The following is a 15,708-nucleotide window of genomic DNA, read 5'->3' as shown; positions in this document are numbered from 1 at the left end:
GCACAATAATAGTAATCAATCAAGAGTATTTATTGAATATGGTGGGCAAAGCATAGAACTAAGCTCTTGGGAGAGTGTACTAGACTTAGTAAACACTGGTAATGGTTTTTATCAGGTGCCTACTGGATGTGCCCCTCTCAGGATGGCACCTGGAGAGTTTCCAGTCCTCTACCAGTCTCAGCTACGGGAGGGACAGTCAAGCATTCCATTCCTACCCATTCATAACCCTTCCTTTCCCAGCTTGGGCAGTGGCTGGCGAGTGGCAGGCAATCCACTGCAAGTCAAAACTCACCTGTGCTGGGCAGCAGCGGCACGGGAGAGAATCGAGGTCGGAGACTTAGCTTTACTGTGCGGAAGGAGGCGAGGGTAAACCACTTCCCTGTTTCTGTCAAGAAAACTCTGTGAATACACTGCCAGATCGATTGCAGATGGAGGTGGAGTGTTCTGGGAGAGATGTATCCGTGGAATCGTTATGAGTCGGAGACGACTCGACAGCGTAAGACGAGACAGGACCGGTTGTGACTCACTGTACTTAGAGCTTCGGAAAGTACAACGAAGCAGGAGACCCATTCCCTGCCCGCATGGAACTCACACCCTAATGGGGAAGACGAATATAAACATATCAACAGAGAGCATCATCCTCTTCAGATGCCTTCGAGTCATTTCCGACCCATAGCGACTCCACGGTCACACCTCTTCAGAACATCCCATCTTATGTCATAAAGTCGTTCTGGTATGTGTATCCATAGAGTTTTCTCGGTAAAGATGTGCAAGTGTTTTGCCACCGCCTTCTTCCACACAGTAAAAAGTTGGGTCCCTGCCACTGTCTGATCAACGTTTTGATCACTTGATCATCCGCCTTTGACCGTTTCCCATGCCGCTGTTGCCCAGCACAGAGACCTTTCCAGGATGGGTACCGCTAAATGGCGTAGCTCTAAGCTTCATAAGCCTATGCAAACTCTCCTGCCATGATAAGATGTCAATTCACAGGAGAGACAGAGGGTCAATTCACAGGAGAGAATTTCAGCTCAGGCAGACCGAGGGCTGAAATTGACATTTCTGGGACCTACTGGAGAGAAAAAAAGATACTGTGTTCATTGATATATGTAAAGCATTTAAGGGAAATCTGGAAAGCAATCCCTTGTTACAATTGGGAATCACAATAAATGTATTTAATAATATTAATGTTGGTATTCGTTAAGCGCATACTATGTGCAGAGCACTGTTCTAAGCGTTGGGATAGATACAGGGTCATCAGGTTGTCCCACGTGAGGCTCACAGTTAATCCCCATTTTACAGATGAGGTAGCTGAGGCACAGAGAAGTTAAGTGACTTGCCCACAGTCACACAGCTGACAAGGGGCAGAGCCGGGAGTCGAACCCATGACCTCTGACTCCGAAGCCCAGGCTCTTTCCACTGAGCCACGCTGCTTCCCCACTGAATTTACTGAATTTTCAGTCATTTACTGAATGACTACTGTGTGCAGAGCAAAGTACTAGGCGTTACTGGTGCAAAGCGCTGTACTGGGCACCTTCTCTATGCAGAGCACTATAGTAATAAAAATTATGGTATTTGTTAAGTGCTCACTTTGTGCCGGGCACTGTACTAAGTGCTGGGGTGGATACAAGCAAATCGGGTTGGACACAGGCCCTGTCGTACGTGGGGCCTCACAGTTTCAATCGCCATTTTACAGGTGAGGTAACTGAGGCACAGAGAAGTAAAATTACTTGTCCAAGGTCACACAGTAGACAAATAGAGGAGCAGGGATTAGAACTTATTGCCTTCAGGTACCTGCTGGGTTCAGAGTGCTGAATTGGGCACCTTCTGTGTGCAGCGTGCTGTACTGGGCACCTACAGGGTGCAGAGCACTGCACTGGACACACACTGGGCACCAACTGCATGCAGAGTGCTAGACTAGGTGTTTGGGAGCATAAAATAAGACTAGAAGACTCAGTCTTTGCCCTCAAGGTACTAATGGTGAGCCAGGAAGACATAAATTGCACAATATAGGGAGAACAGGAGGAAAAACATAGCTACAAATGAATGGCAAGAGGTTGAAAATACCAATACGTGGATCATAAATGGAGCATCTGTCGAGAGTTCCCTAAGGATTAAGACGGTCTACAGAAACACCACTAGCCCCCGAAATTTCTCGCGCATTTTCATCTGTTGGTTTTCAGAACAGTGCCTGTCCTTCCTGTGGACCTAAGCTACTCTGTCCCCTCAATTCATGATATTTCTCCAGTGCATTTGCAATTCCATGTTAGACTGGCTTTGTGGCGTCTTTCTCCCGTTTCTCATCCTGCTAGGGTGCTTCCCTGGGGCAAGCAGCGGGCACATTCCATGTCTTCTCTGAGCTACCGGGCATACCCCGGGCATCCCTAAGACAGGCAAGCATGGTTTGGTTTTTTACTCCTAGGCTGTGTCGTAGAAGCACCCTTACATCTGCTATTTCAGTTTTCCATTTTTCCTTTGTAGCTATAGAAGTATTTAAGCAGGTGCACATTTGCATCTAAAAGAGAATAAAGGATGAAAAGTTGAAGCTTTCTCTGTCTCCCTCTTCCTAACCGCATCTCCCTCTCACCCTCCTCCCTCTCGCACTACTCAGTGCACCCTCCCTTTTTTTTCCTCCCTCCCTTGTTTGTAAAAATCCATGAAAATTCTCAGAAACCTTCACCCTCCTGATAAAGGGTATGTGGTTAAGAAGAGGTTTATGTAATGCCAGTGAGAAAACAGCCTGTTCATTTCATTATGTTATCAGGACGGTAATGGTAGGAAATTGTATTCTCTCTTCCTGTTGTGAGGTGCGTTTTGCCAGAGTTACTATCAGCCAACCTTATTTGAGAGCCAACTCCTCCTTTCTACCTGAAGCCAGATCCTGCGGCCTGCCTGGGGTAGGCCAGAAGGATCGAGTGCCCAGACATATTTCAGGCCCTTGTGTGGAGGGAGCATTGTCAGTCTATCAGTCAGTCATATTTATTGAGCGCTTACCGTGTGCAGAACTATATTAAGCACTTGGGAGAGTACAGTATAACAATATATCAGACAGGGCGCCTGCCCACAGTGAGCTTACAGGCTAGAATGGGAGACAGACATTACTATAAATAAATAAAATTACAGAGTGTACATAAGTGATGGGGGCTGGGGATATTAATAATAATTCTAGTATTTGAACAGTGCCTTGTACTAAGCACCGGGGTGGATACAAGCAAATTGGGTTGGTCCCTATCCCACGTGGAGCCCACGGTCTCAGTCCCCATTATACAGAGGAAGTAACTGAGGCGCAGAGAAGTGAAGTGACTTGCTCAAGGTCACACAGCAGACAAGCGGCAGAGCCAGGATTACAACCTTCTGACTTCCAGGCCTGTGCTCTATCCACTATGCCATGATGCTTCTCAGCATGAATGGGGATAAATAAGGGGAGAAAGTCAGGGTGATGCAGAAGAGAGTGGGATGGCGGCAGGATACTTGTTTGATCTGATTTCCACACTCCCTGATTAACCCGAAGCTCAATTTAGGCAGACTGAAAACCACTTCAAGAGAAACCTCTTCCCACCTTTTTGAGAGGGCGCCCTCAAAAAGCAGATCAGGGAACTTCAGTCAGGCCTCACCCATAATAGTAATGGTATTTGTTAAGCGCTTACCATGCACCAAGCACTGTTCTAAGCGCTGGAGTTGTCCCAAGTGGGGCTCACGGTCTTAATCCCCATTTTACAGATGAGGTAACTGAGGCACAGAAAAGTTAAGTGACTTGCCCAAAGTCACACAACTGATAAGTGGCAGAGGCGGGATTAGAACCCACAACCTCCGACTCCTAAGCCCGGGCTCGTTCCACTAAGCCACGCTGCTCAATGAGCATTGGAGCTGTCCCAGGATGATGGCTAAGCATCCCTTTTTTTTTTTAGAAATCTCTCAGGTCGGAAACTGCTGCAGTTTAAACCTTTCTTTTGTGGGCCTCAGTGGATGCCTCTCAAGGCAGCCATGGTGTGTGTGTGTGTTTGTGTGTGTGCATGCACACGCGTATACACAAACACGTGCTCCCTCAACAAACTGTCTTTCCTCTTGAGCAGAGACACTGGGAAGAATGGGAAACCAAGAGACAGACCCTCTCATAACTCACCCTTGAAAACAGTTACTAATTGTTCCTCTCCCCCTGCCTGCCTTTCCTCCTCCCAGCCTCCTCTTCTTCAGGCTAAAGGGACTCTGTTTCTTTGGTCTTTCCTAAAAGGCCTATTATTCAAATCTTTAATTATTTTGCTTTATCCCTTGTGGCTCCTCTCCAAATTCTCCCCAGACCAAACACAGTAGACGCTGTGCTACGCTTAGTGTAATGGGAATGTTGCCACTGGGTCTGATATCTTCTTGCTCTTTTAGTTACATAATTCACTGTGGGTTCAGTGCGCCCCAGATCTTTTTCTGTCCCGTTCTCACAAAGGTGGTGCTACCCTATCTCGGAGCTTTCCGGTTTGTCTTTTCTCCCTGAGTGAATGGCCGCATTTGCTCCTGGTTAGCTTTATCTTACTTTTTTCCTGCCCAGTTTGTATTTCCTACTCTCCAGGAGCACTGACATATTTTTTTGCCATAGGACCAGTGGTGCTAAGGAGGTTTTTTGTTTCTTCCCCAACGTTGGATCCTGTCCCTCTCTTTTCTGAGTTGTACTGTAAACTGCTATATTAGTTCCTTGTTGGATACAGTCCTATAGACATGAATTTTAAAGTCATTCCCTCTCACATCACTTCTCAAAAATGCCTGTCCATTAATGCTCTGTGTCTTCCATTTAACAAGCCATGCTCTCTCTCCTCTCCCCAATTATCTGGAGTTCCTGTAACATGCTGTCTCTCTGTCTCTTTCATTTAGTTTTCTCTGTGTGACTCTGCTTTTTTGTTCATCCTCCCTCTCAGCCCCACAGCACTTATGCGCATAGCTGTAATTTATATTAATGTCTGTCTCCCCCTCTAGACTGTAAGCTCATTGTGGGCAGGGAATGTGTCTGTTTATTGTTATATTTTACTCTCCTGAGCACTTAGTACAATGCTCTGTACACAGTAAGTGCTCAATAAATATGAATGAATGAATGAATGAATAAATGAATGAATATTTCTTGGCCTCCCTAACTCCCTCACTCATCTGCATCCTTCTGCCTCAATCTCTCTTTCTTGTCCTTTATCTCTCTCTCAATTTATATATTTCTTTCTCTCTGTCCCTCTCTCTCTCTCCTCTATTTCTCTGTCCTTTGGGACCTTGGAATCTCTGACTATGCTTTCCCTTTCTTTCTGTTTTTGTCTCTTTCTCTGGATTTCAGCCTCTCTGATCATCTCTGTATCCCTGTGTTTCTAGCTCTGTTCCTCAGTGTCTCTCTGGTCACTTTGCTCTTTCTAACTTTCTTTTTTTGCTCTTTTGTTTATATATTTGACCTCATCCCTATGTCACTAAAGTTTTGCTTCCGTCTCAAATTTGTCTCTCTCTTTCTTTTGTCACTTTCTAACTGTCTCTGTCTTTACCTCTGTGGGTAAGAACACAATATAAGAATATAAGAAATATACCGGAGTGAGCAGGGAGCGTGTCTGTCAACTCCGTTGTATCGTCCTTTCCCAAATGTTCAGTACAGTGTCTACACATAGTAAACACTGATTAAAAACCACTGATGATGATGACGATAGGGGCAATCCATTCTGCACTGGATTCTGTCTCTGGCAGGAGCACCAGGGCTCTTGGAGAAGTTACGTGACGGTCGCTTTCTTGGACTTCCGTCCTCATGGTTAGGGCTGGACCATCTAATGCCTCTTACCTTTCCCATGGTTCATGTATCTGTTTTTCCCTGTTGAGGCTTTTACCTAAGATCCATACTTTTACCTCTTACATTCCTCTAGGAATCTATCCTAGACCTCTCATCCATGAATCTGTCCAAACCCCTCTTGAACTGGTTGATATTGCTGTACTCACAGTCAGTCAGTCAGTCAATCAGTGGTATTTATCAAGCCCTTATTATGCAAGAGCACTGTGATAAGCCCTTGGGAGAGAACACTACAAATAAAGTTGATAGACATGGTCCCTGCCCGCAAGGAGGTCACAGTCTAGAGGGAGAGACAGGCATTAAAGTATATAAATGAGTGATTCATTCATTCAGTCAAATTTATTGAGCACTTACTGTGTGCAGAACACTGTACTAAGCGCTTGGGAGAGTACAATACAACATGGATATGTACATGGGAATGGATTAGTGAATTAGTGAATTTACCTCCTGCTGCATGAAAAGTGTTTCCCCTTTGTCTTGAATCTGTCTCCTGAAACTCCAGCGTATGCATTTCATCCTGGTCGGAGTGGCGAATTTGAGGAACGCTAATTCCATATTCACCACATCCATCCTTATACTAGTTCTATAAAGGTCAATCCTGCCCCATCTCAATCTACATCTCTCCACAGTGAAGAGTCCACCTTGAAGCTTTTCCATCCCACTGAATATACTGATCGCACTGCTGCATTCCTTCCCCAACTCTGTTCGGTCCCCCTTGCGATATGGCGAACAGAACAGTAGTTAGTGTACCGGGTATCCTCTGTTTGGCTGTGGCTGTCTGTGTATCTCTGTGTTTCCCCCTCCCCTCCTCTGAGATCGAGATCTTCCCTCGGGGAGGAAGCGGCATGACAGAGTGGATAGAGCACAGGCCTAGGAGTCAGAAGGTCACGGGTTCTAATCCCAGCTCCACAATTTGTCTGCTGTGTGACCTTAGGCAAGTCACTGTACTTCTCTTTGCCTCAGTTACCTCATCTGCAAGATGGGGATTGAGACTGTGAGCCCCAGATGGGACAGGAACTGTATCCAACCTGATATCCTTGTATCCACCCCAGAACTTAGTACAGTGCCTGGCACATAGGAAGAACTTAAAAAATGCCATATTTTTTTTCCTCCCTAAAAGTCTCCTCCTTCACCCTCTCTGGACCTGCACCTTCTGTTCCCCACCTGTGGCCTGGGGAGAGTCGCTCTTCATTTGTTGTTTTGTGTCTACTTCCCTGCTGGTTTGATTTCTGGGGTCAATACCTAAGTTTCTTAATGTCTTGTACCTACAGTCTATACAGGATTTCTCTGCAAGCGCAGCAACAGCGATGCAGGCCACCCACAGTCAGAAAGAAAGTCCGACTCTGAGTCAGAGTGAAATCTTTTTTTTTTTTCGATCAATTGGATTTCCCAAACGCTTACTGTGTACACAGCACTGGTACTAAGCACCTGGGAGAGTACAGTATAACAGAGTTGGTAGACATGTTCCCTGCCCACAAGGAGCTCACAGTCTAGATGGAAAGATGGACATTAATATAAATAAATCAATTAGGGATCTATACATAAGTGCTGTGAGGCTGAGGATGGGGTGAATAAAGGGTGCAAATCCAAGTGCAGGGTTTACACCTTGCTCCTTGCTCCTGTCCCTTGCTCAGGCCCTCAAGGTCCTCCAGTTTGCTCTCTGAAAGGAGAGTTGGTGGGGCTGAGAGGAAAATAATAATAATCATGGTATTTGTTAAGCGCGACTACGTGCCAATTACTGTTCTGTGCACTGGAGTAGATACAAGATAATCAGGTTGTCCCATGTGGGGCTCACAGTCTTAATCCTCATTTTACAGATGAGGTAACTGAGGCACAGAGAAGTCAAGTGACTTGCCCAGTCACACAGCTGACAAGTGGCAGAAGTGGTATTAGAACCCATGACTTCTGACTCCCAAGCCTGTGCTCTTTCCACTAAGCCACACTGCTTCTCTAATTTATTCCTGACATCTCTTAGTTATTCCTAGTTGTCCCTGGGATAATCAGTCAATAGTATTTGTTGATGACCCACTGTATGCAAAGCACTGTAATGAGCACTTGGGAGAGTACAACCGAATTAATAAACATGATCCAGACTCTCAAGAAGCTCACAGTCTAGAGGGGGAAACAGACACTAAAGAAACTGTAGATAGGAGAAAGTAGTAGAGTTTATAGACATGTACGTAGTACTTTGAGAAGGAAGGGGTGATAGTCATTCATTCAATCGTATTTATTGAGCACTTACTATGTGCAGAGCACTGTACTAAGCGCTTGGAACGTACAAATCGGCAACAGACGGAGACAGTCCCTGCCCTTTGACGGGCTTACAGTATGATATCCAAATGATTAGGTGATACAGATGTTCCGAAGTGACACGTGGTAAGAAAAAGGGTGGGGAGTTGAGAGATCGATCATGGTATTCCTTAATAATAATGTTGGTATTTGTTAAGCGCTTACTATGTGCCGAGCACTGTTCTAAGCGCTGGGGTAGACACAGGGGAATCAGGTTGTCCCACGTGGGGCTCACAGTCTTAATCCCCATTTTACAGATGAGGTAACTGAGGCACCGAGAAGTTAAGTGACTTGCCCAAAGTCACACAGCTGACAAGTGGTAGAGCCGGGGTTCGAACCCATGACCTCTGACTCCAAAGCCCGTGCTCTTTCCAGTGAGCCACGCTGTATTCCTTCTGGGTGAGATGTGATATTAAGAGGTCTATAAAGATGGAGGGAGCAGTGGTCTGCCGGATGTGAAGCCGGAGGAAGTTCCAGGCAGGGTGAGGGTGTGAGCCTCAGTCAGTCGCTAGAGAGGTGAGAATGAATAGGTTGGTGTGAGAGGAATGAAATGTGCAAGCTGAGGTGTTATAGGAGGAGAGAGAGTAAATAGTGGGGAGAGAGCTGACTGAATGCCTTAAACCCAGTATTCAGGACTTTCTGCTTGATACAAACAGAAATGGGCAGACATTGGAGGTTTCTAGAGTGGGAAGACAAGTGCAGAACAGTGTTGTTTTTTTTAATGGTCTGATCAATCAATTATATTTACTGAGTGCTTACTGTGTGCAAAGCTCTGTACTAAGCACTTGGGCGAGTGCAGTATGACAGTAGCACAGACACATCCCCACCCACAGTGAGCTTACAGTCTAACAGGGGAGACAGAAATTAATATAAATAAATTACAGATATATATGTAAGTGTTTTGGGGCTAGAGTCGGTGGTGAGTAAAGGGAACAAGTTAGGAACATACAGAAGAGAGTGGGAAAAGAGAAAATGAAGACTTTGTCAGGGAAGATCTCTTGATAGAGATATGACTTCATTAAGACTTTGAAAGTGGGGAAGATAATTGTCTGTCGGGTATGAAGAGGGAGGGCGTTCCAGGTCAGAGGCGGGATGTGGGTGAGAGGCCAGCGGTGAGACCCGTGAGAGAGAAGTACAGTGAGTAGGTTGGCATTAAAGGAACGAAGTGTGCGGGCTGGGTTGTAGTAAGAGAGTAGCGAGCCGAGGTAGGTGGGGGCAAGGTGATTGAGTGCGTTAAAGCCGATGGTAAGGAGTTTCTGTTCGATGCGGAGGCGGATGGGCAACCACTGGAGATTCCTGAGGAATGGGGATCTGAGTAGCCGAGTGAAATATGGACTGAGATGAGGAGAGACTAGGCAGGAAAATGAGCAAGGAGGCTGATGCAGGAGTCAGGTTAGGGATTATAGCAAGTGCCTGGACTAGTCTGGAGAAGTTTGGATGGAGAGGAAAGGGTGAGGTCTGGGAATGTGGAGGGAGAATTGACAGGATTCGGTGGCAGACTGAATGTGGGGGTGGAAAAAGCGGGAGGGGTCGAGGCTAATGCCACGGTTCCGGGCATGAGAGGAGGGAAGGATGGTAGTGTTGTCAACTGTGATTGAAAAGTTAGATGGAGGAGAGGATTTGGGAGGGATCATGAGGAGTTCAGTTTCTGACATGTTGAGCATGAATTACCAGTGGACCATCCACTGGAGCAGCATGGCCTAGTGGACAGAGCACAGGCCTGGGAGTAAGACGGTCAAGGGTTCTAATCCCGGCTCTGCCACTTGTCTGCTGTGTGACTTTGGGTAAGTCCACTTCTCTGGGCCTCAGTTACCTCATCTGTAAAATGGGGATCGAGACTCCCGGGAGCCCCATGTGGGGCAGGGACTGCCTTACTTGTTTCCACCCCAGTGCTTAGTATAGTGCCTGATACATTATAAGCGCTTAACAAATACCATCCATGCTTTTCCCCCCTCTATACTGTGAGCTTGTTGTGGGTAGGAATTGTCACTGTTTATTGTGTTGTTCTTTCCCAACCACTTAGTACGGTGCTCTGCACACAGTAAGCGCTGAGGAAATACGATTGAAAGGTTTGAATGAATCCATTTAGAGATGCTGGAAGCAGGAGGAAATCTGAGATGGCAGAAGAGAGACAAATCAGAGCTAGTGAGGTCGATTTGGGAATCGTCAGCACAGAGATGGTAGCTGAATCCCTGGGAGTGGATGAGTTCTCCAAGGGAGTGAGTGTAAGTTGAGAAGAGAAACTTGAGAAAACAAGAAGCTAGGAGGCTTCAAGGAAATGGAGCTCTGTGCCCTCAGCGAACCCAAGCAACTCCTAATGAAACCCTCTTGAACCCAGATCCATTTCCCAAGCAGGCTTACTGGCAATCAAAATACACTTCAACACACAGATGGGGATACACGTGCTTCTCGCGAAACTTTAACGTACTTTGGAATTTAAAGATTTTTTTCTCTTCGAACTGCGGGATTCATTTTTTGTGTCTTTTTTCAATATCTGCAGAGACAAAAGCATATCAGTTGCTGAAGCTGTCCACACTGCAGGCTGGTAAGGACCAAACTAGAGGAAAGAATCAAAAGAAAAAGGCAGGCGGCTCCAAATCGCAGGTGCCAGGTAAGCAAGGCTCCTGTCCTCCACGCTCACGCTAAAGCCGGAGACCCTGCCGGGGAGTGATGCGATGGAGGGGGTGGTATCTCTACAGCAGGAGCACTGCCAGACTCCGGCCCGGAGCAGTCGAGTGGCATACAATCCCTTTGGCACGTACCCTGGTCACGTTCTGTGGCGTGGTCTCCCACAAAGGATGTTTCTAAAGCAAATTTGGTTTCGCCCCAGGTTAATCCTGGAGGAAGACACCAGCTCAGCACATGCCTAACAATATTTTGGATTGGATGGGCAGCTACCCCCGAGTATGCCCTGGCCCTGGGCCCATCCGATTGACACACAACGAGTCAGAATCTTCCACCCCTCAGCCCTGCTTGCCCCCATACCATCCCTTGGGGAAGCAGAATGGCGTAGTGGATGGAGCACGGGCCTGAGAGTCAGAAGGTCGTGGGTTCTAATCCCGGCTCTGCCACTTGTCTGCTGTGTGGCCTTGGGCAAGTCACTTCACTTCTCCGTGCCTCCGTTACCTCATTTGTAAAATGGGGAGTAAAACTGTCCCATGCGGGACAGGGACAGTGCCCAGATCAATTTGCTGTACCCACCCCAGCGTTTAATACAGTGCCTGGCACATAGTAAACACATAATAATTAGCACCACAACTAAATTAATCAATCCCTTTCCCCTTAAGTGGCCCTCAAAGTCTAAATAGGGTAGTGACAGAGGAACTCCCGGCCCCTGGCATCCCTGGGCGGCAAGCTGTCAATCTGGCCTTTCAGAAGCCAGACCCACAAGAACACAATCTCGTGGCCAGACTTTATCTCCCTGTAGTGATTGTCAGTCCTCTGAGGCTGCGCAGTGATTAAAGCACTGACCCATCAGACCCAAATGGTGCCAGTCTTCGGCACCTTTTCACAACCCACCGTTGTCAATCAGTAGTGTGCCCTGCTGTCAGTCTGATAGAAAGAGTAAAGTTCTGGCTATTGGAAGACCTGGAGTTTGGTCCTGGCTCTTCAAGTAGGACCATATCTGATGAGGCAATACCATCATGGGCGAAGCTTTCCAAACAAAGAACCTACCTCATAGGGCATTAGGGTGGTTAGGCCCCGCAGAAATCCTTAGAAATAGCTGAATAACATGGGCGGTCGAGATCACGGTGTTCTACGAAGGTGTATGCCTGCTTCTTTATGGCATGGCGGATGGCATTAATAATAATATAACAATAATAATAGTGATATTTGTTAAGCGCTTACTATGTGCCGAGCACTGTTTTAAGCGCTGGGGTAGATACAAGGTTATCAGATGGTCCCAGGTGGGGCTCACAATCTTAATCCCCATTTTACAGATGAGGGAACTGAGGCAGAGAAGTGAAGTGACTTGCTCGAAGTCACACATCTGAGAAGTGGCGGAGCCGGAATTAGAACCCACGACCTCTGACTCCCAAGCCCGGGCTCTTTCCACTAAGTCACGCTGCTTCTCTGCACTATGCTGGGGTCACTTTGACTATCAGTGGGTCCTGCAGCTAAAAGTCTCTATGTGCACTTCATGCCGCGCCCTCCTATCCATTTGGTGCTCTCGTGCCCCAGGTAGCACTTGATTGGCGGGGAAGAGAGAGTAAGATGTTGTTCTGGTTGTTGTCTTATGCTGTCGAGTCGTGTCCGACCCAGAGCAGTGCCATGGACACGTCTCTCCCAGGGTGGCTCAGTGGAAGGAGTCCGGGCTTGGGAGTCAGAGGTCATGGGTTCGACTCCTGGCTCTGCCACTTGTCAGCTGTGTGACTGTGGGCAAGTCACTTAACTTCTCTGTGCCTCACTTCCCTCATCTGTAAAATGGGAATGAAGACTGTGAGCCTCATGTGGGACAACCTGATTCCCCTGTATCTACCCCAGAGATTAGAACAGTGCTCTGCACATAGTAAGCGCTTAACGAATACCAACATCATTATTATTATTATTATCTGTAATCATTCTGGTAGTGGATCCGAAGAGTTTTCTTGGTCAAAATACGAAAGCTGTCTACCACTTCCTCCTCCCGCGCAGCGAACCTGAGTCTCCGCCCTCAGGTCTCTCAGATGAGCACTGGGCAAACCCCATCACTATGATCAATTCCTTCAGGCAGATTTTTGGGCCCGAATTCTCAAAACCAAGGCTCATCTGTCATTCTCACTTCATCAGCCAGTAGTGCTTGTTGAATACCTACTATGTACAGAGCATTTTACTAAGCACTTGAAGAGTACAATTTTTTGTGGTACTTGTTAAGCACTTACTATGTGCCAGGCATAGGCATTAACCGTACTAACTGCTGGGGTAAGTGTAAGCTAACCAGGTTGGATACAGTCCATATCCCATATGGGGCGCTCAGTCTCAATATCCATTTTATAGATGAGGTAACTGAGGCCCAGAGAAGTGAATTGACTTATCCAAGGTCACAGAGCAGAGAAGTGGCAATGCTGGAATTAGAACCCATGTCCTTCTAACTCCCAGGCCCATGCTCTAGCTGGTAGACCAAGTTGCAGTCCCTACCCTCGAGGAGCTTACATTCTTAGGGGACAGACAGATATCAGTTGATTTACAGTTAAGAGGCAGAATAAGAAATGAAAGATGGATAAGTGACAAATAGAAGAGTACAAAAATTGAATGTAGAAAAGTGCTGTGGGTGGCTTTGAGTGCGTAAGTGGGAGGATATGACCTGGGGAGGAGAAAGTTAATTACTTTTTAATTAAATGTAAAGTCAAATCTCATGTGCCTCGGGCAGATATGACCAGGCCCGGATTGTGTTCCGCCCAGCAGGAGAATAAAATCCACCTAAACAGCCCCCTCTCCCTCTCCCCAGGGGTGGAAATCAAGGGGAGCTGTGAAACAAGGGGAGCCCGACGCTCACCCCTCCCCACAACATCTTCCATGGTGTTTTGGAGCTGGTTTTGGGAAGCCCATGGGGGGCAGCCATCCACAGCCATGAGCTCCGATAAGGGAAGGACTCTCTTTCTCTCTGTCTCACATGACCGCACTTTACACCCATGTTCCTGGCTCTCACATATGACTGAGCCCGATCAGGAAATAACATCAAGAATAAGAGTCAGGGGAAAGGAAGGCTTGAGAAGCATAAGGAGTCAACCATTTATTCATTTAGTCGTAGTTATTGAGAGCTTACCGTGTGCAGAGCACTGTACTAAGCGCTTGGGAGAATACAATGCAACAATAAACAGAGTCAAACAATTGTATTTACTGAATGCTTATTTGTGCAGAGCACTGTTTTAAGTGCTTGAGAAAGTACAGTTCACTGGAGTTGGTAGATATGATCCTTACCCACATGGAGCTGACAGTCTACAAGGGGAGACAGGAGAGTCGGACATTAGAATAGATTAGGGATAGGGAAAATGGTAGAGTAAAAATGTTTACATAAGTACTGAAGGGCTGGTGTGAGTACCAGAGTGTTTAAGAGTTACACAGCCAAGTTCATTCATTCATTCAATAGTATTTATTGAGCGCTTACTATGTACAGAGCACTGTACTAAGCGCTTGGGATGTACAAATCGGTAACAGATAGAGGCAGTCCCTGCCCACTGACGGGCTTACAGTTTAATCGGGGGAGACAGACAAAAACAATAACGATAAATAGAATCAAGGGGATGTACATCTCATTAAAACAATAGCAATAAATAGAATCAAGGTGATGTACATCTCATTAACAAAATAAATAGGGTAATAAAATTATATACAAATGAGTGGACGAGCACAGTGCTGAGGGGAGGGGAAGGGAGAGGGGGAGGAGCAGAGGGAAAGGGGGGGAAAAGGGGGCTTAGCTGAGGGGAGGTAGAGAGGCAGCAGAGGGAGCAGAGGGAAAAGGGGAAGCTCAGTGTGGGAAGGCCTCTTGGAGGAGGTGAGCTCTCAGTAGGGCTTTGAAGAGGGGAAGAGAATGAGTTTGGCGGAGGTGAGGAGGGAGGGCATTCCAGGACCGCGGGAGGACGTGGCCCGGGGGTCGACGGCAGGATAGGCGAGAGCAGGGACGGTGAGGAGGTGGGCGGCAGAGGAGTGGAGCGTGCAGGGTGGGCAGTGGAAAGAGAGAAGGGAGGAGAGAAAGAGAGAAGGGAGGAGGGAGAAGTTCATAGTAGACGTAGGGGGCGGGCGGATGGGGAAATAAAGGGCTTGGTCTGGGAAGGCCTCTTGGATATGTGATTTTACGAGGGTTTTGAAGGTGGGAAGAGTGGTGGACTGTCGGATATGAAAAAGGAGGGAGTTCCAGGCCAGAGGAAGGAGGTGAGCAAAGGGTCAGCCGCAAGGTAGATGAGATCAAGGTACCGAGAGCAGGTCGGTGTTTGAGGAGTGAAATGTACAGGTTAGATTGTGCTAAGAGATCGGCAAAGTTAGGTAAGAGGGAGAGAACTGACAGAAGTGTCTTAAAGCCAGAGGCAAGGAGTTTTTGTCTGATGCAGTGGTGGATTGACCAACCATTGAAGTTTTCAAAGAATGGGGAAGATACGGACTGAACAGTTTTTCATAAAAATGATCCGGACAGCGGAGCGAAGTAAGGACTGGAGAGAGGGGAGGCTGAGAAGGCTGAAGCAGTAGTCCAGGCAGGAAATGGTGAATGCTTAGATCAGCATCCTAACAGTTTGGATGAAGAGGAAAGGGCAGATTCTAGAGATGCTGTGAAGCTAGAACTGACAGGATTTCATGAGAGATTGAAGGTGAGGCTTAAATGAGAAAGATAAATTGAGGATAATGCCCAAGTTACAAGCTTGTGAGAAGGGGAGGATGGTGGTGCTGTCTACAGTCAAAGGAAGATAAAGGGGAGGACAGGCTTTGGGTAGGAAGCTGAGCTCTGTTTTGAACAGTTTGTTTGAGGTGTTAGGAGAACATCGAAATAGAGATGTCCTCCTGAAGGCAGGAGGAAATGCGAAACTGCAGAGGAGAGAGGTCAGGCCTGGAGAGGTAGATTTGGGAATCATCCATGTAGAAATGGGATGCCGTGGGAGCCTGGGTGGATGTAGAGGAGCTTTTCTTGTCTCGCTACTTTCCCCATCTTTTGC

The 15,708-nt window shown here is 47.0% G+C and overlaps 1 protein-coding gene across 4 annotated transcripts in view; it reads left to right on the top strand.

The window, feature by feature from the left end:
* Positions 1-15,708, top strand: part of KIZ (kizuna centrosomal protein) — a 144,377-nt gene that overhangs the window by 102,520 nt on the left and 26,149 nt on the right. For all 4 annotated transcript variants that reach the window (XM_029067316.2, XM_029067322.1, XM_029067328.2 and 1 more), the window contains one exon: positions 10,584-10,694. In XM_029067316.2, the coding sequence (XP_028923149.1) occupies positions 10,584-10,694 (111 nt within the window). The remainder of the gene's footprint in view (positions 1-10,583; positions 10,695-15,708) is intronic.

Source organism: Ornithorhynchus anatinus, chromosome 1 (genome assembly GCF_004115215.2).
Source record: "Ornithorhynchus anatinus isolate Pmale09 chromosome 1, mOrnAna1.pri.v4, whole genome shotgun sequence".
Taxonomy (NCBI): domain Eukaryota; kingdom Metazoa; phylum Chordata; class Mammalia; order Monotremata; family Ornithorhynchidae; genus Ornithorhynchus; species Ornithorhynchus anatinus.
This window is presented reverse-complemented; position numbering and strand designations above follow the sequence as displayed.